The sequence below is a fragment of the Melospiza georgiana genome, chromosome 2, assembly GCF_028018845.1.
Source record: "Melospiza georgiana isolate bMelGeo1 chromosome 2, bMelGeo1.pri, whole genome shotgun sequence".
Classification (NCBI taxonomy): Eukaryota; Metazoa; Chordata; class Aves; order Passeriformes; family Passerellidae; genus Melospiza; species Melospiza georgiana.
The window spans coordinates 59,947,350-59,969,197 of record NC_080431.1 but is presented as its reverse complement, the minus strand read 5'-3'; the positions used below and the strand labels follow the sequence as shown (position 1 = coordinate 59,969,197).

At 35.4% G+C, this 21,848-nt stretch overlaps 1 protein-coding gene across 3 annotated transcripts in view; it reads left to right on the top strand.

The window, feature by feature from the left end:
* B3GLCT (beta 3-glucosyltransferase) overlaps window positions 1-19,666 on the top strand; it is a 46,440-nt gene extending 26,774 nt beyond the window's left edge. For 2 of the 3 annotated variants that reach the window (XM_058018346.1, XM_058018344.1), the window contains 10 exons: window positions 1,142-1,253; window positions 2,795-2,931; window positions 3,768-3,831; window positions 6,054-6,185; window positions 7,180-7,249; window positions 11,213-11,326; window positions 12,976-13,075; window positions 14,019-14,138; window positions 14,675-14,819; window positions 17,993-19,666. In XM_058018346.1, coding sequence (XP_057874329.1) covers window positions 1,142-1,253; window positions 2,795-2,931; window positions 3,768-3,831; window positions 6,054-6,185; window positions 7,180-7,249; window positions 11,213-11,326; window positions 12,976-13,075; window positions 14,019-14,138; window positions 14,675-14,819; window positions 17,993-18,160 — 1,162 coding nt within the window. In that variant the 3' untranslated portion in view covers window positions 18,161-19,666. The remainder of the gene's footprint in view (window positions 1-1,141; window positions 1,254-2,794; window positions 2,932-3,767; window positions 3,832-6,053; window positions 6,186-7,179; window positions 7,250-11,212; window positions 11,327-12,975; window positions 13,076-14,018; window positions 14,139-14,674; window positions 14,820-17,992) is intronic. The other variant, XM_058018345.1, reaches the window with a different exon arrangement.
* Window positions 19,667-21,848: the final 2,182 nt, after the last annotated feature.

The window sequence follows — 21,848 nt, the reverse complement described above, 5'->3', positions numbered from 1 at the left end:
GTAGCAGCTGATGATGCTTTTAATTATGATATAAGATGCATCTGCATCAGAAAACTGCTTCCAAAGAATAGATTTCTCAGTCCTGTAGCTGTCAGCATTTTTAAGGAGGTCTCTAAGCAGTTGTGAAAATTCTTAATTTTTAGTTCTTGGGCACAGGTTAAGTTGGACAAAATACTTAATTTTAGAAGATACAATCAGCAGAGATCTTACCACTCATTATCCTTATTGTGCCCCAAAGGCCTGCTACATTTCATCTCAGTAACCATGTTCATTCAGCAGAGAAGAAATCCCTTTTTAAAAATTATCCAAAACAGGATCTTACAATGGTACCTCAAAGATCTCCTTGCAGTCTGAACTCCAAGCTTTTGTGCTCTGAGGACTCCATAAAACTCTCTTGGAGACCTTAGCTACTTAGCCTTGGGAATCATTCCCAAAAGCCACGCAAAGGAAATTGGAAAAGTAAATATAGTAGGGGTTTTTCCATTAGGATGTTATTAATTAATATGGCTGTTTTGATTAATAGAGGAAGAATTAAGGCTAGAGGAACAGAGAAATAGGGGATGTCATTTTTCTAAAGGAGTCAGGAATCCTGCATTGAGGTTATTGCTATCTTTGAGGAGTACATTCAGTCTGTACAGTTTCACTGTACTGGAAAAGCTAATGAAGTTTTTAGGTTGGGAATGATCAGTGTCCAACATCTGTGAGAAAACCTGTCATTAGGCATTTTGGTGATGATTGTAGTGCTGTTAGATTTTAGATGGCCAATGGTGCGGCACCTTGGAAGAAGGGGAAGGTAACTTAAACTGCTGTCTGTGGACTTCTGAATTCATAGGTGGCTGTTAGACCTGTACATTTCTGAATGGAAATTCTTTATGTATATCTGTTCCCTTCTTTCTGGAATAACTGTTTTTTATAAATGAATAGAATAACTGTTTTTTTATAAATAGATAGCAGCAGAGTCAGTATCTTTATCCATTCACAGTAGTCCTTGGATGTGTAATTCTAAATCAGTAGTAAAGTCTTCCATTTCTGTGTGAATGAAGAATTGATGGCAAATTATTTATATCTGGGGAATGTGCCTTGAATTTGCAATTTTTGTTCATAAGCCACCTTATTAATGAAATGTTTTTTTCTTTTTTAGCTTCTCTGTTACCTATGGTAGGAACTCCTCATGGATTTTCTTCTGTGAAGAAGACACAAGAATACAGGTCGTAAAACTGGTAGAAACACTCAGAAGATTTGACAAGTCTAAGGTGAAATAAAAATTTAGATTTGACTTTCTTTTTGAATGTGATTGAGTGTGTTTTTCCAAATATTGGAAAAGATGTGTCCAAACACCTTTAAACAGGGGGATAGATTTCTGTTGCTGAGGCTGAGAGCCAGGTATTTAACATGAAGCAGTACAAATGCCTGTATAGCTATTGAAGAACTGTTAAAATTGAGCAGAGAAACCATTTTTTTCTGTGAATAGCCTGAAAATTATGTAGCATAAATAAAAAGATTAATATAGTCTGTTTTGCGGTCCCTTCTCCCCATTTTCCTCTCTGTTATCAATTCTGATTATCATCAGACTGGATGATGGATGTTAGTTTGCCTCTGATCTAAAATAGCAGGGTTTCTTCCTTGCATTCTGTTTCTGATCTGTCTTGGTGATAAATATTCTGTACCTACTGGGAAAAAAAACAACGCCAAAAGACTTGCAGAACAAAATAGAAGTACAGTCACCAAGGAGCAAAGCAAATTTGGCAATGCAACTGACATGAAAGGTGCTAATATTTAGAGTTTTTACTGTTCAGAAAAAAACCCCACCTTAGTGTCAGTCCTTTGCCTGTAACAAGAGAAGCCAAAATCTCCTGTGTGAAATATGTTTTGCTTCTTTATTGTAATTCTGCTTCAGGACTCACTTTAGCGTACTTCTTTTTCAGGCACATGGCCATGTGTTTTCTCACAGTTCTTTTCTAAAATGGCAATAAAAATAACAATTTGGAGCTCTTACCTTTTGAAACACTTGGTCTTCAAAATGGAGGACTGAATATATTGAGACCTTTGGAATATTCTTTTTTTTTTGTTTCAGAAACATCTTCTTGTAATTGATATTCTCAGAATAAAAACATGAACATTTTTGTTCTAGATACTGCACTTTTGCCAGTTTTACTCTCTCCTTTACACTACATACAGATTCTAATAAAATAACAAACTATGTTCCAACCCACTATAAAAGGAAAACAGAACACTTTGGTTTTCTACATAGCAATTGTCATCTTAGTTTAACAGTCCATCCCTGGTTGCTCATATACACTGTAGTCCATCAGATACAAAATTCAAAGTGATTTATATCAGAGCTCCTTCAATATTCATTTTAAAGTCTCAGCAGTCTGCCTAATAATAAAAAGTTGGTATACAGATTGCTGTGGAATGTATTCGAAACATGACTGGACAGAGTCCTGGGCAGCCTGCATTGGGTGATCCTGCTTGATTCCCGGGGAATTGGAGGTGATCTCAAGAGGCCTCTTCCCACCTCAGCCATTCTGTGACTCTGGGATTCAGTGTTCTTTGAACAGGTGGAAGCCAGGGCTGTTCTGGGGTTTGAAAATGCAGCCTGTATTTGATTTCAGAGAACAATTTTTAGTTTTGTTTCTCACCAAGTACAGTTTTTGTCCAGATTATATATTGTGAACAATGTGCTTCCCTTGTTTTTGTTTTCAGGTTTGCTTTATTCAGCATGAATACAGTCATCAACTTCACTAAAGGGATGCTGTAGATGAACAAAATTGTTTCCTATATTCCTTTACAGGAGTGGTTTTTAGGTAAAGCATTATATGATGAAGAATCTACAATAATTCACCATTATGCCTTTGCTGAAAATCCTACAGTCTTTAAATTTCCAGATTTTGCTGCTGGTTGGGCACTTAGCATTCCACTTGTTAACAAGTAAGAATTGAATTTTAAGTCACTTCCCATTTATTTGCCATTATTCTACACATTCCAAGAATAATTATTATAAACACTTCAAAATTAAACAAGAATGTAGAAATAGACTTCTGTATCATTGCTGTGCATGTGATTTATTTTGCTTCACTCTGCCTACATCAAGTAGCTGATAGTTTTCCAGTAGTAAATGTTTAAGTAGTTCAATTCCATATTGTAATTTTAAGAATGTATTCTCCCCCAGACAGTGGTTTTATTCTTGGGTTGTAGAGTGACTGCATTGCCCTCTAGAAGTGTTTATCATGCTGTACAGACAAACTACATATTTATTTCTGCTTAGACTCTTAGGTGCTTTCAGATGAGATTTGAAAAGTTCATAAATTTCAGGAGTTGAATGAGTCTTACCATAGCAAGGATCAATGTCCTCATGCATCGAAAATCCTTAAACACTATGCTTTGAAATACACAGACAGAGAATATTGTCTGTAGTTTGAGATGCTGATCAATACTGAGCTTCAAATGTGCTGCTGCTTTTAATCTCTTGCAAATTTTATGCCAGACTCTCTGCCATCTCCAGATGAGAACTTTCTTCTTGTGTAGGAAGAATGTATCAAAGTGTGTGTGTTGAAAATTAATGTTAACATCAGATTATTTTAAAAAAAGGATTTATATGATAAATATAAGTTGCTTTTCAAGGCAATAAATACAGAAATGTGATTTTTTATTATTTTTCCCCTTATAAGATGGTCAGTAGTACCAGCCACACTTTCCTGCATGCACTAGTGATTGGGGTTTTTTTTAATATGTTTGATTAAGTTTCTTCATCTCTAATTGCACAGGCTTGCAAAGAAATTGAAGAGCGAACCACTCAAATCAGACTTTACAATAGATTTAAAGCATGAGGTAAGCAGTGGTGTGATGAAAGAAAAAATTATCTCAAAGTTATATATTTGAATGGTCTTAAATCATAATGGAAATAAGAGATTATTCTTAAACATTGCTAAAAAGTTTGACTGCAATGGCATGTTAGATTTCTTTTCCTTCCTTTAGACTATTGCAATACTTTAGAACTACATTTTAAGCATTGAAAAATTTATGAGTAAGCTTGCACTCATATAAGAATGCATGCATGATTGCATACATTGAGGTGTCTTCTAAGGGTTGCTCTGTAAGGAAGGAGAGAGACTTCCAATTAATGAACCGTAAATTGAGGTGAGTAGTAGCTCAATTCCAGCCAGTCTCACTTTCTGAATCAGACTCTCAGTGCTAAATATGGTGGGGTTTGCATTAAATACTCTGAGGAATGTATCTTTGTGTGAACAAGCAGTGCTGCAACTTGCAGCTGGGAAGTCTGGAAGGACTTCTTTTTGTCTCTGGTATGTCGCACCTTCAGAATGTTGGCCGAAGGTATTTCAGACAGTGAGCGAACTGACTGAAAGCAACATGAGAAGGAGGCTCTGAAAGAGTATCTGTGCTACTTTTTGGAGGCCTTTTTTATTTTTTCTGCACTTAAAGTGTTTGTGCTGTCCAGGGGTTTGTACTGTTACCAAAGTGAAGTTCTGAACCAGGTGTTCAGAAGTAAGTGGGGATACGTCTGGAATACGCTTCTGGCCTGAAATAAGAATATGATTAAGATTTGGGTAAGGAATGGGAAGAAGAAGGAAGGAAGAATGGGATTAAGATTTTGGCCTGAAATTGAGTGACCCTGAAGTAGTTGTAATTATTTTAACACTCTTGAAAAGCATCTATAAATTGTTGTTCTGGTCCAGAAAAAAAAACCAAACACTTTTATATAACACTACTGCTGCTTTTTCAGATCTCATAATGGTCATAAACCTCCTCATTTACAATATAAATCTATGGTGTATTTATTGAATATAGATATGTAGCATATTTAAATAAATTTGGTTTTATGCAAAACCATTCTTTTATATGGTTTCCCCTCATTTTCTCAAAAACAATTGAATGCCTCTCAGCTTTCATTTTGCTGTGAGAAACAAGACAGGAAGGTGTTTTCTTCCTCTTGTTAATTTTTCTCAATGCAAGACCTTGGGCTTCACAATGTCATTTTATTTTAACTTTATTTTTAAGACAAAATCGTTTATATATTCCCAGTATGACAGTCTACCTCAGCATTAAAAAAGAATATAAACATATTGTCATAAAAAAAAGATCATTAAGAGCCACTCCTTTATGTGCGACAGATTGCTTAGTAAGAAACAGTTAATCACCCGACCAACAAAATTACTTCCATCCACTTATTATTCTGTTAGCAGGTCTTTGCATATGTTTTATTTCAAATTTATTGCCATTGATAACCTACTTCAGCCCTGGAGTTATTCTTTCTGCACAGTCTCATGTCTCCCTAGAGACAGTTTCACTCCCTCTCATTTATTTAATAATCACCATCTTCTCTGTCTTAAGTAATTTTTTGTCTACGCTCTTCTTGTGTGAATCAAGATTGACAGCAAATCAAAGAATATAATCTGTTGGTTTTTATGATTGTGTATAATGTTAAAGTTTATAAGGAATATTTTAGTTTGAGGGACTCCTAATAACATATGCCTCTAGTCTTTGGTATTTTATTGTGCCCTGCATAGTTTTTATTATTTCTTTTTTGTTTGTGTCACCTTATTACTTTCCAAGTACCTATTCCTTACATCCATAATATTTATATCACTTTCGTATCTTGCAAATGTGGTGAAGTGTTTTTGTCGCGCTGCTGCTCATTTGTAGGTTGTTGCTTAGACTTTTTGTAACTGTACAATATATGGCATATTCCCTGATGCCTATTCAAAGCTGGAATTGAATAATGGAATTTCGTGTACATCTAGCATTAGGTCTGAACTAGGACTAAGACTGGTTTTGTCTTCTTATTGTAAATCAGGAGCAGAAGTACTGTTCTCTATCCTTCCACTTGGAGGGAGTGACAGGAAGAGCCAGCAACCAATACCTGGCTCTGAGCATGGTGCCACGGGCAGAATATGAATTAGTTTATCAACTCAGGGACAAATCTGCTACACCATGCCACATCTTTCACTTTTCTTGTTAATATGATTTCTTTGTATGCTCTGAAAATTTTTATTTAGAATAATTACTGATATAGATGTTTCCAATTTTGATAGATTGCCCTGTACATTTGGCAGAAAGGGGAAGGACCACATCTTACTCCAGTGCCCGAGTTCTGCACAGATGATGTGAATTCATATATGGTTGATCACTGTGCAACAACCTTCAGTAATTTTCTACCACTTTGTGTAAGTACAATATTTTAAATACCATTTGGTTAGTAAAAGTAAAACTGTTACTAAAACAAATAATACTTGACTTCAAAAATCTCAAAACTTGAGAAAATATTTTTAAGTAAGCTTAAAAAAAAGCCCAACAAAATAGTTTGTTCTGACATTTATCTAGGATGTAATTTGGATATGCTTTCAGGCTTCTGTGGCACAGAATATTTCCTGGCAACTAATATTGTGTATGCTTTAATGAGTCTTTATACCACAATGTTTGGTTGGCGCATGATCTATAAATTATTTATCCTTACACTCCTTACACAGTGAGATACTGAAGTATAGATGATCTTTTTTTGTTTTTTCCCCACAGATGGGAATCTAAAACTTGTTGAGGTTAAAGATAAAATGTAATATAGTAATTGGTTCCTTAAAGTACAACCCATCTCTTCCACCTCTGGGAGGATTACAGTTATTATATTATGAGTTAAGTATAGCTAGTGGCCAGAATGTGTTCCATGCTTCCAGGAGAGCAAAATTCTAGGTGCCAAAAAGGATAACAAATCAAAGTGGTCAAATGGTTTATTACAGTTGAGGAAATTCAAAGATTTCTAGTGTGTATCATTTAAGCTGGTTTTTCCTAGTGTGATACGATTTGTGTTCTCATAGTGACTGATTTCAAAGAAACATTCTTTTTCAGATTAATCATTCTTAGTTCAACAAGTTTTTCTACTCGTGGTCTTTTCCTAATGATAGGTGTTTTAGTTCTTGTCAGAGTACTACATTAATGGAAAAAATTTTCCAAGAATGTTATTTCAGGAATTTTGAACAACCAATGCCTTTTTTTTCAAAAATAAAAATTTACTTCCTGGTGTATCACGAGGACACTGTTCTGCTTGATAGGCTATATAATGAAAAGCTGTATCCTGTTTTATTATATGTAAGGACATACATATCCTATAAAATACTACAGGCACAGCCTGCACTTAAAAGATTATTTTTTGTTTTGTTCATATAGGGAGAGCCAGTGAATAAGGAAGATGTTTTTGTTGCTGTAAAAACATGTCGAAAATTTCATGCTGACAGAAGTAAGTTGTTGGCTGGTCAAGGTAGTAGTTCTATGCAATATAGTTTATAAAATGAATATTTTAAAAGCAAGCTGATATATGCTGTCTCTGCAGCTCTTGGGACTAAATGTTTGCAAAATCAACTCAGAAACAGGAAAGTTTTGGAATTTTAAACAGCTCATCCTTCAGGTGGAATCTTTTTGCTATTCAGAGTCCTCAGGAGTGCTGTTAAACATTTAAGATTAAAAATGGTGTCATCATTAGTGACTGTTGCCAAAAACTTGGAATTAAATACCTAAATTAAAACATGCACAGGATTAGCTGATATTCTTGTAAATTGGAACTGTTGCAATATGAATTAATACAGCAGCTATTAATATCCTTCAGTGAGTTTCCCAGATAATTGCTTCACTTTTCTTTGTGCCAGCAGTGACAATTGTGCAGCTCTTTGGTGGCTAACTTAGAAACTTGAACAAGCTGAAAGGGCCCTCATCTCCTCCTTCCTTTTGTTCTGCCCTCCTCTCCAGTGAAAGATTGAGCAGCTTATGCTGTCATGTTCCTTCTTAGCTGTTCCATGTGCATGTGTCCTTTATAATGGTTGGAATGGGAAAATCTGTCCCTTCTGGAAATCTGGTCATGTGAGGTGCTTTGTCCAACCAGTAGCCCAGATCAAGACTGTGTGAAACACTATAGCATGCTTCATGTGGAAGTTCATCTGAAAATTGTAGAGTTACACAAGCAGCTGCAGTCACCATGGTAAAAACAACAAACAAAAACCCCTTAGTGCATCCCAACAAGATACACACAGTGAGCATCAACTTCCTCCTCAGAGGCACAGAAAACAGACACAGAGAGACTCTCAGCTTCTGCTAACACATAGTAATGCTCAGCTAAGTTGAGGGAGATCAAGTCTCAACAAAGCTTGGAAGGAAAAATTCCAAATCCAGCTATTGAACAGAAGACATTCCACCTACTTGATGCCACCTACCAGTCTGTTCTAGTTTGCTTTTAGACATTTTGTTACTAAGGAAGAGATTTGTTTCCAGAATTTGCTTGAATTTTGTGTGCTCTTTAATACTCCAGGAGCATAATAGTCTCTCTATTAGGCTTAATTTGTTTATAAGCATAATTTAAAGGGATTATAATTGGCAAAAAAAAAAAATTGAAAATCAAGTAGTTGTTTAGTAGTTGTACCAAATTCTAAGAGGTTTTTGCCATACGTGTTGTCAGAGGACAGGATGAAAGTAAAAGCTCTTTTCTTAAATAAGTCTAGTTAAAAACAGGTGGGATTTTTGAATAATGAGATTTATGGAATTATTCTCTTAATGCTACTGCACCAGATGAAAGCACATTTGTAGTGTTTTAGTCACATAATTTTTAGGGTTTTTTAAGTAACTTTTGATAAAACAAAATTGACTGTCCTGTAATTGGAGTTCACTGAAGAGTTCTTCTTCCTGGATCCATGTTAATTTTTTAACATTAAGATTTAAAAAAAGAAGAAAAAGAAAAAAACCCTAGAAAGTCAGAAAGAAACATAAGGCCCCAAAAAGATAACGTAAACATCCTTCAAGAAACACCTGTTGAAGACTGAGGAAAATTCTTGAACTTTCCTCACAGCTTCCAGTGTTATGCAATAGAGGATAATCTTACTCCAGATTTTGAAAGATTAATGGATGCCAGCTTCAGAGAGCTCTTTTTACCTGGTAAGTCATTCTTTATTGTATGCCAAAAACTACATTAATGCAGCACTAAGGCTTGGAAATTGATGTGCTTTTAAAAGCAGCTAAATTTTACCTCAGAAGTTACTTCAGATACAGCTCTCCTTCTTGCACATACCATCTGTAATTATAAAAGAAATTTTCAAGACTGCAAACATGCATCAGAGTTCTAGAAAGAGCAGAAATAAAATGTCATTAAGAGCTTAGAGCTGACCTTTAAATATCTCTAGTGGTATTCAAACTTTGGTGTGATCAGAAGTATTAATACATATTGATAAATATTTGCATCATCATCTAGTCCAAAATTTCAAGTAGTTTTCTTTGGAAGGTGCCATTTGCCAGAAATTACAAAGTATTGTGGGATTCAGTTTACAACTGACATTAGTCTGCATGGTGACACTTCCATCAAGACAAAGAAGGGAAGGAGAAGGACACTTCAGCCAGCAGCCCCCTTGCTAGAGCTCTTAACTGAGATGAGACTCAAGTCCTTGCTTCAGGAAACTTTTCTTCATTTATAGAAAGAAGGGGAGGCTCCACCAAAGGAATTGAGAGGCTCAGTCTATAATTGCAAATATTTCTGTGTGTTAAAGGACCCTGCTGAGTTTCAGGTCCTTGTTTGGAGAAAGATAAAACAACCTTCACAGGTGCAGCTCTTCTGCCAGGGGAAGTTTGGATGCTGTTGTGTATTTGTGATTCTTCTGTTCTGAAGCCTTGTTTTCAGAAACCTTTCTGGTTTTGTTCTTCTTAGAAACATTTTTAACAAAATAGGAAAATAATTCAACAAAATAGGAAAATAATTTCCTGCCTATACATTTTTTGTACATAATTCCTTTTGAAATTTTTATGAAAAAATGAGAATGCTTTTAAGAACTTTTAAAAGTAATATGGACCATTGCAATATGCTACAAAAGTGGGTTTTTTTCTTTTCAAAATATTAAAGTCTTTCTGTTAGTGCATTGAGTTCTTACTACTCTGTCTTAACACTAAAAGGTAACTGTTACCAAACTGAGTGTTGATCAATCAAGATTAATAAATTCTGTGTGTTCAGAGTAGAGGGAAGTGAGCAACTAGGTAGGCAAATACATCAAATTAGGTGATGGATGATTCTAGCAAGGGGCTAAAGGGAGTTGTTCACAAGCATCAGGGTTGTACAGCAGCAAAGGGAAGTTATGGAAATATTTCCTCCATTTGAAGCACTGCCTCCTACTGGTGAGACCTCCTGGAGGTGTCAGAGAGCATAGAGCAGAGAAGCAGTAGCAGCAGAATGCAGAGTACTTGCTCATCTCAGGCCTGACCTCCTCATTTTTAAGAATGAAGAGGCATCATTATTTCAATCTGATGGTTTTCCTCTGAACACCCTGCAGATGGTTGGATTGTTTTTGTGTTACCCATAATTTATTCACTTCTCAGTGTAATGTAAACACTGATGGCATCATTATTAGAATTTTGTGTGATCAACTTTAAATCCTGATGTGAAATGGCAAGCTGGTAAGAAAAAGGTGTTTTTTTTTAGAGAAGCATTAAGCAATCCTCCTTTGAATAGAATCTCCATGGGATTAAAATTGATTGTGTGATATTTATAAACTGCACTGTAGAAATATTTCTTATTTAAAATGAAACATAAATATTGATATCTATTTATGTATTATAACAGGAATGGTTATAAAATGTCTCGTGAGTGTGTCTCCAGAGGCACACTCTGGAGCATTAATATGATGTTACTGTCAGATAGGATGTGTATAATACCAGTAAAGTATTTCAAAAGGTACATTTGGTCTGTTTCTGATTCAGAATATGTTACAGACTTTACAATTGGATTAAAATGTGCCATTTCAATACTGGAAGAATGACTAATTTCTGATAGTGTTTGTGCTGATGTATTCTATGAATCATACAATAGCAAGTGTAAAAGCAGAATTCCATACTTTGGTTATGCTTTGGTTGGAAAATGTAAATATGACAGTTTACAATTATTAATATTAATAATAAAATCATGAAAATATAGTAATATTTTAATAATTTTAAAATAATTTAAATAAAATTGTTCTGACTGGCTTTCATAAAATTTAAAACTATTTTTTTTCTCTAAATATTTTAGGAAAGAAAATAGAATGGACATTTAAAATCATGATGCTCTATTTGAAGCAGCAGTTTTATTGCCATGTGAAGAAATGTAGCTAACAAAACGTGGTTAACATGAATATTTGGATCAAGTATCTATTTTAATCAAGTTCCTTGTGTTTGAATGCCAATCATTGTTTTGCAGTACCAGTGGTAAAGCAGACCTGGGAAAGAGAAGCTGCCCTTATTGAATACTACAGTGATTATGCAGACATCTCCATTCCTACTATAGATTTAGGCATACCTAACACTGACAGAGGTGAGCTTTTGTCAGTTTTGCACAAATGACTGAATGAATAAATGGAGTTTTATGGATGATATGTTTTTCATGTCAAGCATGTCATGTAGAAATTCTGTTTTTTTCTAGCACATATGTGCAGCCTAAACTGCACAACTGAATGCTCTTCACACAGGAAATGGATGGAGAGTACATTCAGAGTCCCTCTGTGTAGACAACATGTTCTTTTAAGCAGAAACCCAAATACTGAGATTATGGAAGCGTGGTATACTGATATACTCCAAGAGAAAAAAAATGGTTTTATTACTTGGGGTAAGAGTAATAACTCTACAGTTATTTATGATTTTCAGTAGGATCATTAACAGTGAAGAAGACATAAATTTATTTCAAAAGACCTCAGGCAGTGCCAAGTGGTTACTAAGCATAAACTGCTTGCCATATGGTGTTAATATATTATATCCATGTGCCTTGCAGGTCTCAATTTAAGCACAAAAACTGAATGTTAGGATTGAAACACCTTTCTATAGGAAATAACAGGCATTTAAATCAGTTTACTTTGTGTTTGAGTATAAAAAAGGCTATGGGCATGATGACTTTCTTGAGTTTTTTTTTTTTTTTCTTTCATTTGATATATTGTTCTTAGGCTGATATTTTATATCTATTACCTTCTGAATTACAGGCGTCCAGGCAGTGGCCTGTTAGCCTTATTTGGCCCGCTAGGTCAGGTGTTCTGACCTCTGGGTTATTTCTGCCCCTTTGTTTTGTCTGTTAGAGGCACAGAGAGCACAGGCAGGGATTTCTGTGTGCACAGGTGGAGTGGAACATTAGCAAGCAGTGAGAGTTGTCAGGGGCCAGCAAGGCTGTTGGGCACACATGGATCAGTGCCAGGAGCCATGCCCAGTAGTTCTAGTGGTGCCAGGAAGCTTCCACGTTTTTTTATAGAGTATAATATAGAAATCCTGGGTTTAATTTTGGAAATGTTCAGATATCAGTCTGTGTTAAATTCACAGTCTCACAAAATCACCAGAGCAAGGACTTCCTTCATGTCTTTAGCATAGAATTACTGCATTTTTTCAAAGAGTATTTTAACTAAAAGTGTCTTCAAATATAATGTTGTTGAGTGGTTGTTTACTAAATGTAATATTCATAGTAGTAATTACTTTAGACAATCAACTGTGATGAGTAAAGACTGACTGAAATGAGGTTTGTCCAAGATCTAAAAAAGACTCAATAGAAGTCTGAAACTTCTTGTTTCTCAGGTCCTGCTTATTCTGAACGAGGGTGTTTCACTTCTGCACTCCTAGCAAAGGGTGTCTTACCTCCTGAACTTCCTGATAATCTTGTGATAAATGTTCAGACCTTTCCTTGGAGGCAGTGATCAGGACCTGAGTTGCCAGTGAGGAGTACAGTAGATTAAAATGGATTTCAATATTTCTCTAAAAGCAATGGATCTGCCGGATGCATCTTGAAATGCTGTGACAGTGACTTGGAGTATTTTGCAGAACATTTGCTTCTATCATAGTCTCCTCATTTTTACAGCTCTTTAAATTAAGAATAGCGGTTAGTCCAGTATTGTTCAACAGCTTGACAGATAGCTGGAATAAATCTTGTTTTTAATTTAATTCCTGTTTTATTTAAGTATATGTTCTGTTAATTTATCTTCTTTTCAGGTCACTGTGGGAAAACTTTTGCCATTTTGGAAAGGTTTTTGAATCATACTTCTCCAAGAACCCCTTGGTTAGTTGTAGTGGATGATGACACACTGATAAGGTATATACTCCATTACTTCATAAACCACTGTTTATGTCAGTAAGAGATTTAGCAATATTCACCTATCCTTTTTTTTAAGAGATACAGCTATTTTATTAGTCATATGGCTTTATATTACTTGAAGAAAAATAATTGTCACTTCCCATCAGTCTTCTTTTGACAGATATTAAAAACAATGTTGTAGCCTGGTTAAAACTGTGCATATCAGTGTTATTGTGTGATCACATAGTCTGAATACACCACATTTTGTCATTCCTCTGTGTAGGTACGTTTGAGCTGATAGGGTTTAGTCATTTGCTAATAACCTTCCTAAGATGTGTTCCTCAGACAAATGTGTCAGAAGAAAGGTTTCATAAGCTCAGGTCAGTTGTCCAAGCTGCCCAGAATGGTGTTTTTGAACTTGCATTTGTTGGAAAATTAGATCTCATTCTCATAAAACTGCAACATAAGCAAAAAAAAGCCACAGTGAGCAATGTGCAGGATCATGTGGTCATGAACAGTGGCTCAAGACTTTACATTAAATCATGTGACAGAAGAAGAAACAGTGAGAGGATGTAACGGTGGGTAATGGAACATTCATAACACTGAATCAATTTGTAAATGTTCATAGATGATTTGCAAAGATCATATTGCTCGGAAAGTGTCATTTCATGTTTTCTATGAGATGATATGCAGTTTTGCTGACAAACTGCCAACTTTAAAAAATACTTCAAGCTAATTTGTTCATCATTTGACCAAATTGCACAGTCATATCTCATAGTAAGCCATCCATCATAAATTTCTCTTTAGCAGTTTATATCTCTGGGGCAGGTTTTTTTGGGTAGAATTTCAGAATTTCTCCTGTCATCTTTGTGCTATTTAACAGAATGCTGTTGAGGGTAGCAATGTCTGTTCCAAAGAGAATGTTTACAAGATTTTTTTTTAATGGCTTTTTGTATTGTAGTATATTCAGACTCCGAAAATTGCTCAGCTGCTATGATCCAAATGAACCAGTATTCCTTGGAGAGCGTTATGGCTACGGCTTGGGAACAGGAGGATACAGTTATATCACTGGTGGAGGAGGGTAATTTATTTTAGTTCCTACTGAGATCTGCATTAGTTCCTGGTTTGAGTTTTGCAAATGTTTTAAATTACAACACAAATCAGTTTCAACAGAAACAGTGATGTTTTCCCCAAATGTGTGTAATTTACCTCACACCTTCTGTGTAGTGACACATGCTGGTCTCAAATCCTCAACGCTTCTCCCTTACATTTGAGTAAGATTGAGGAGAACACCCTTTTTTGAGTCCGGGCCAATTTTAGGAGGAATTCTAAACTGTAGTAAAAATGGTTGGTAGCTAAATTATTGTTGGAATAACAACAATGGGTATAATTGGTATAATTAGTTTCTAGTATAAAAACTAATTATCTTTCAGAAAATGCTTCTTGCACTATTTGTCAGTTCTGACCTCGTAAATTTTGAATTTCAAATGTGCTGTATCAGAGGGCTACATTCAGTCGTGCAGTTTTAAATAATTTAGCAGTATTTATTAATTACAGATATTTGGTGTCTTTAGAAGTTTTTACACATTTCATGTGCTTTTTTTTTTTTTTATTCAGGATGGTTTTCAGCAGAACAGCTGTTCAGAAGCTACTTGCTAGCAAGTGCCGGTGTTACAGCATGGATGCACCCGATGATATGGTCCTTGGGATGTGTTTCAGTGGCTTAGGAATCCCTATAACACACAGTCCTCTCTTTCATCAGGTCTGAGAGCTATTTCTGAGTACTAAAAATGTATTTCACTTTTTAAGTGTACACATAAAACAGTCATAAATATTCATATTCCATCAATATGTAATAACACAAACCAAGATGCTGCTGCTGCTTTACCTTGATTCTCAGCAGAACAAGACTGATAAAATAAGAACATTATCTTACCATGTATTGCTACAATGCTTTGCTAGTTTATGTAATATTTTAGCTAATCTATAACTACATTTAATTAGAAATGCAGTCAGAAGTGAGGATTTTGAAATAGAATTAGGAGCCACATGCTTTGAATAGTTGTCATATGTCCTCTAAGGGAGGAAACCTAAAACACAATGCTTTTTTATGCAGGTAATGGAGAACTGAGTGTAAAATTTTTCAATAAATCCACCTGCTCTACTTACCTGACTTTTCTATTGATTCAGTATTTACTATTCTGAAATACCTCATTAGTGAAGGTATAAAATATTAAATTATTACTTTTATGGTGGATTCTGAAGAATGGTATAAGTACGATAAATTGCTCTATGCTAGCACATGGGAAAGAGATCTTACAAAACATAATTTTCATGTGAGTTTGGGAGAAAAGGGCTGGAGTAGATTTGAATCTTGTTTCTGTCTCCCACACTATTTAACAAGCTAACTGTAGTGTCTCAGTGGAAAGCATGATGCATTGAGGCCTATAGAGATTTTCTTCCTTGTAAGCCAAGTAAACCAAATCCTTCCATGGTATGAACAAGAGGCACTAAAGATTTTTTTTCCCAAACAGTGCACAACTTTTTTAAAAGTCAATGTTTAAATCAGTGTAGCAATTGGTGTTTTTCAGGTGCCAATCTAGTTGAAAAACTAGGAAGACCTATCTGAATATGAGCTGAGAATAGGATAATAAGCTACTTGAGAATTAGTAAATTACTCTGTAGTTGAAAGCAGCTGTCAATGGAGAGGGGGAGTTTCTTATTTGAATGATCAGCTTTTTCTATGTTAAGATTCCATTTCTGATTACATTTACTATTTAGAGAAATGGGAAGATGAGAACATACTATTCAATGTTTTAATTCCTTGTCCATATAAAAAAATTATATTTGTTTACTCTCCTGTTTTGTTTATCATTGCTTACTCTGTTCAATATAGAAAGAAAACAAGTCATGCATATTATAAATTCAACAGTTACTGAATAAATTTGCTTGCACAGCTGCTGAAAAAACCCAAAAGAACAAACCAGCCTAATTAAAGGAGAGTCAGAACAGAACTCATTCTCCACAATTGTAAGAGTTATTCTTATTGAAAAAAAAGGACCTCCTTGTAATCCTTAATAGTGTGCATTTGATACTGAATCACTTTGAAAGTGAAATCCTAGCAGTTTGATTTTCCACACAGAAAATTGCACTTGACTTCTAATTCATCTTTACTGTTGCTTGTAACAAATTCTAATTTAACGTCCCTTGAACAAAAATTAACCTGTGAGGGAAAACCACTGAATAAAAATTGAATGTTCTTAATCAACTAAATCCACTCTTGTGCAAAAAAAAAAAAAATTTAAATGAGAAAACCAATTTTGGATTTTCCATCAACCAGAAAATAACTTTCTAAGGACTTGACTGAAATATTATGATGTGTGATGTTCCTTGAAGTATGTGAATCTAAAATTGTACTGAGACAAAGATTATGAAACAGAAGCAAATATATCTTCATTCTTGGAGTGTCTATGATGTGTTTGCTCAGTCTTACTGGTTTCCTGCTGCCTGCTTGCTGAGGTAGATACATATTCTGTAACCTGTTCCAGAGGTTTTCAACATGATCAGACCCTTAAAGAGACCAGGAACCTTTCCATGCTGAGTAGCAGCCAGAATTGTGGTCTTAAATAAAAATCTGGGCTAAAGCAATATATTTGACTTTTCTAGAACACCAAATACAAATGTTAGCCCAAAAAAATTACTGTTATTACAGTTGGTATCATTATTTTAGAATTATTGAAACACCAGAATTTTGTCTATAGCTTAATAAAAAGCTAATTCATTTTCAAACAGCAAAAATCCTTGGTCTCAGATATGTAAAAACTGTCTCTATCCAAAATAAATTCTTCAGGTTCTTGAAGCCTAAATGTTCTTCAAAGTGTTTTTCAAAAGTCATGAAGGATACAGATTCCCTCTTGCTTTCTTCAGTGGAATTTTTAAAAATAATCACTCTGTGTTTTAAATATCAGAATTAAAAGACCCAAAATACTAACAACACATACTCAGATTTCATAATGTCAAATTCTGTTGCCTAATTTTACGACTGTAATGTGTACAGAACTGCATGAAGAATTCATAAATACCACCATAAGTAGGTGAAGCGTGCAGTATTGATTCAGTTACCAGCTTAGGCATCAAATCAATTATTTGTCATCCCAATAATTCCATTTTCTTCTTGTTTGGGGTTTTTTTCTCCTAGATGTAAAACACAAATGTTTGCCTTCCATGCATTTTTCTTCCAAAAACTCTAATAGCAAAATGTAGTTATTTTACCAGAGACCACTACAGGTGGGAATTTTACATGTAATGATGCACTCAGTGTCATTGAACTGCCAGAGAAAATGAAATATATGTGGAGCATCATGACAGCAGCTGCATCTTTTAGCTGTGTTGTAATTCTGTCTGGTTTGATATAGCCTGATAAAGAATAACAACACAGTTTTCTGGCACCACAGTGTATCCCATGTTTGGAACCTTTACCTGTCATAAACTCTATATTTTGGCTGCCTATGCTCTTATTAGAATGCCACAATCACAGTGGCAGTGCTGACAACTCTCATTAGAAGAGCAAGAGAATATAGTTTAAAATAATTTTGTCATTATTGAGCCAAAACTGCATATTTAAAAAGATTTCATACCAGCTACACTGTTTATCACTTGACTTCTGAGATGGTGGCCATTTGATCCTGAGAAATAGGGCATATTTAGTGTCAGTGTACTTCATTCCTCGCATGATGACTGCAGTGTGTGTTGAGGATTTAATCTAATGGTGTGTCAGTTGATTTAACAGAATGATGTAAAAACCCCTTTGTTACCATCTTGTGTATTTTGTCAGCGCCGCATTGTTGTGTCACAGGGGCCATTGAGCAGTGATATCTTTTTAAAATTATTACTGATCATTAATACTGATGCTTTTGCTTTATTCTTCCATCTTAGGCAAGGCCAATGGACTACCCAAAAGACTACCTTTCTCACCAAATTCCAGTATCATTTCACAAGCATTGGAATATTGATCCAGTGAAGGTGTATTTCACATGGCTGGCACCAAACACAGAAGAGTCAAGCAATGGGAAAAAAGTTGGATATAACAGAGAGGATTTATAAGCAGTAGAAGAATGTAAGTGTTGATTACTGTTCTACAGCTGAGAGACAGTCACTACTGTGATTTTTGGTTTTTTTTCACGTTCATCTGTTCGTGACATAGGAAGACAGTGTTTTGTTCCTGTTGGTTGAATCCCTTCAGAACAATGGAAGAAGGCACTTAAATGACTTTTGCATTCTTTTCCTCCACTTGCTTTCTTTTTAGAATTATTTTGGACTTTGTATACCAATGAATTTGACTCACATTTAAGAATCTTGTACAACTTTACCTGTTCTGCTTTGGACTTGGTTCAGGCAGCATCAATTTACATTCAGTTCCTTTGCTTTCTCAAAAGCTGAATTTATGTATTTGGGAGCCTAATATTGAAAAGGAAGGAGTTGAACATCTATTCAACATCATCTCTCACTGTCTTACAGAAAACAGTTCTCTAAAAGGTTCTGGAACAGTTTCTTCATTAATCATGGAGGACACTTCACTTTTTTTCTGCGACCAGGAACTAGATTGTGTGAAGGCTGTGCTCCTTATGCTCATTTCTGATAGAAATACTGTCCTTTGCTGGAGTAGCTGGACCAGGCATGAAACCACTGTCGTACCTTATAAGCTTATTGGCATTTGTGTGGAATGTCATATACAAAATGGAAAAGAAGGTTAAGGACCGGGATCTCTTAGTGGCCACGGGAGGTCACTGTGGCTCTTTTAGAAACCCAAGTCACCATGCATCAATTTGGCAAACATAAAAGTGACTCTTAAGGATTTTTGCAGAACTAACATTTCAGTATTTCTGAAATGCACACATCATTATTTCTGATGTGTGCATTTCAATAGTATATGAATGCCTGCTTTAAAAATTTTGTAGTATCCCTAATGTATATCATCAAGATAAGTAATTTTATGCATACAACATGTAAAGTGTGATTCATATTTAAAACATTCTTGAATTTTTTTTAGTAATTCAGTTTTGTAAAAATGTTTGTACAAAAACTGGCTTCAGTATGTTCTAAACTAATTTTTATATTGTAAAACTGCTTCTTTTAAAATGATAGTATATGGCACTTGTATGCTGTTATTTAACTTGGCTTGCTATATTGTAACCAAATACAGGGTCTTAAAGCCATACTGCTGAAGTAATTAGTGTTTTGGTTCCTTTTAGTAGGTTAAAATTTATTCCACTCCAAAGAAAAGCAATACTTGTTCTAAGGTTGAAGTAGGGGAGCCACTGATTCCTGTCTTGGTAATCACCAAACTTGTATAAACATTTGTTGGTCAATATAGCTTGTGGGTTTCTAAGCATTGAATAGCAAGCACATCTTCATAGTACATTCAAATTCCAGTTAAGAAAGAGCAATCCATGTTATGTCTTTCTTTCTTCCCACTACCAGTGCCTTAAACAGTAGACATTTTACTGATACCAGGATTGTGTTCTCTGATACCGTTGGTGAATTGTTAATTATGTTTACTGTTTAGAACTGTGAAAAATGAAAGCTGAATAAAAGCATTCTTTAACCTTTTGTGCTTTCTGGCTCTTTGCAAACCAAGTACAGGATTCCTTAAGCACCAGTGAAATAAGTTCATCACCTTAATTGTAATTACTGTCAGTTTTATTAAAAGGCCACATAATCTTTGGGGTTTTTTTTTCATCTCCTGTCCTGACCTCCATATTAGGTCAGTTTTCAGCCTCTATTCTATTTTGTGCAAATGGAAAATGCTGTTTCAATGAACACCTTGTGATTGGGAGCCTTGATGCTGTCACAAAACATATTCACTATCAAATTCTCCAAAGGTCTTGCAACTCAGTCCAGTCTGGTCCAATTTCCAACTGGTAATATTTAATATCTCCTTGGGCCCTGTGGAGGCAGACTAGATCAACAAAAGATTGTTAGATATGAGTCCTGGCTGTGTTGTACCTCTAGACTGGTTATTTAGATGTGGGAAGTCATTGACTCATTGATTGATTGCTGACTTGACTTTTATTTCTGATTTGACAAATGTAGTAGTAGCTGTCCTGAAGTCCATCTTTTCCCTTGCTGTTAGCTTTGGGTTTTACTGCAAGGTTTCTGGAGGTATTTGTAAGCATCATACTTCTGATTTTAGTCTCCATAGTTTTGAAGGCAACAAAGCCATAATTTGCTCAAGTATTTTTCTCCCAAAACTCTGACTTTTGAGACACTGCAGCAGCATGACACAAATGACCTTTTAGTTCACCACCTAAATAAGTGTTTTTTTTCAAGCAAAGGATCACAAAGAGTTTATATAAACAAGACATGAAGCCTTCTATGTGAACTTGAGTTTTAGAATGGATGACTGTTACTAGCTGAAACCTAAGGATAAAACTGTGTGTTAATGAGCCTGAGCAGTACTAATGTTTCTAATGAAAATCAAGTGGATTATAAATGGTGTAGTGTTAAAGAAAATTAACAGAAGAGACATTCACAACTCACTTGGTAACAGGCAGATTTAAACAGGTCTGCAAAGTTGACTGGTTGAAGTTTCCTTTTCTGGGACATTGCAAGGTTGTGGCATGAAAAAGAAAATCTGGAAATCATTACTGACTATTTGTTTTTAATGTTTATAGCATGAAATTTTTCCATTTATTAAGATCTTTCTTTTACAAAATTATTTTGATAATTTGCTTGGTTGGCTCATCTGCCAGGAGCCAAAAAATCCCTTGTGCCTTCAATAGAGCAGATATGTAAATGAAGAATGATGAAGTATTTGAGGCTCACATTTGATCATGAGCAAGAAAGAGAGCTGTGAATCTATTTTGATTTCCCTGCATCTGCAGATGTCCCAGGGATGGAGAGACCTGAAGGGATCTGATTTTTGTCTCTTTCTCTGTGGTTTGGAAAATGGGCAGGAGTCTTGAGGCAGCTTGCAAGCTGGGTAACTTTGTGCAGGAACACTCTGCCCTGACACCAGCTCTGATGGCTGCTGGCTGGAGGGAGGAGTCCAAATTACCTTATTTTCAATTCTTTAATTTCTCATGGATTTTATTATCAGGGCTGGAACTAGAATGTCTCAGCTGGAGACCTGAGACACCATTCAATGAGATTCCTGGAAGCTGAGATCAACACTGTGTAAGACTGCCATAATTATTTCCTGTGAGCACCTCCAGAGCCAACAGTGCCAGTGCATTACCAAGAAACATGGAGAAGTAGTAAGAGATTTGTTTTTTGCAACATTGTAAAACTCTGAATGCTTTTGTGCATTGGACACCATGATAATAAATATATTTGAGTTTGCTTCAATGCAATTGTGTCTTGTTGTTGTTCATGTGAAACTAAAGGAAAAAATTGGAATTCTGAGCAAAATGCTCCCTGAGAGTGTCACATCATCACACATTGGCTGAAGAATCTAAGAGCACTTGACTCTGCTCCATTAGTGCTGGCTGGTGTAGCTCTGGCTCTGAGGTCCCAGCTCACATCAGCATGGTGGCTTCACTCTCTGTACCACCCCTGTACACACATCTACTGTGTCAGTACGGGGCAAATTCACCTCCCCAGTCACACTGAGGGCTTTTTCTTTAATTAATTGTTTCATTCAGCAAAGAAATCAATTTAATATTGATTTGTAGGCAACTAATTTATCTGTTTCAGTTTGTGATGCACAATGTGCATGTATAAAAAATAGCTTTTTAAATATACAGTCTCATACTGGTAGCCACTGTGTTACTACTTGATTTAAATTCTATCC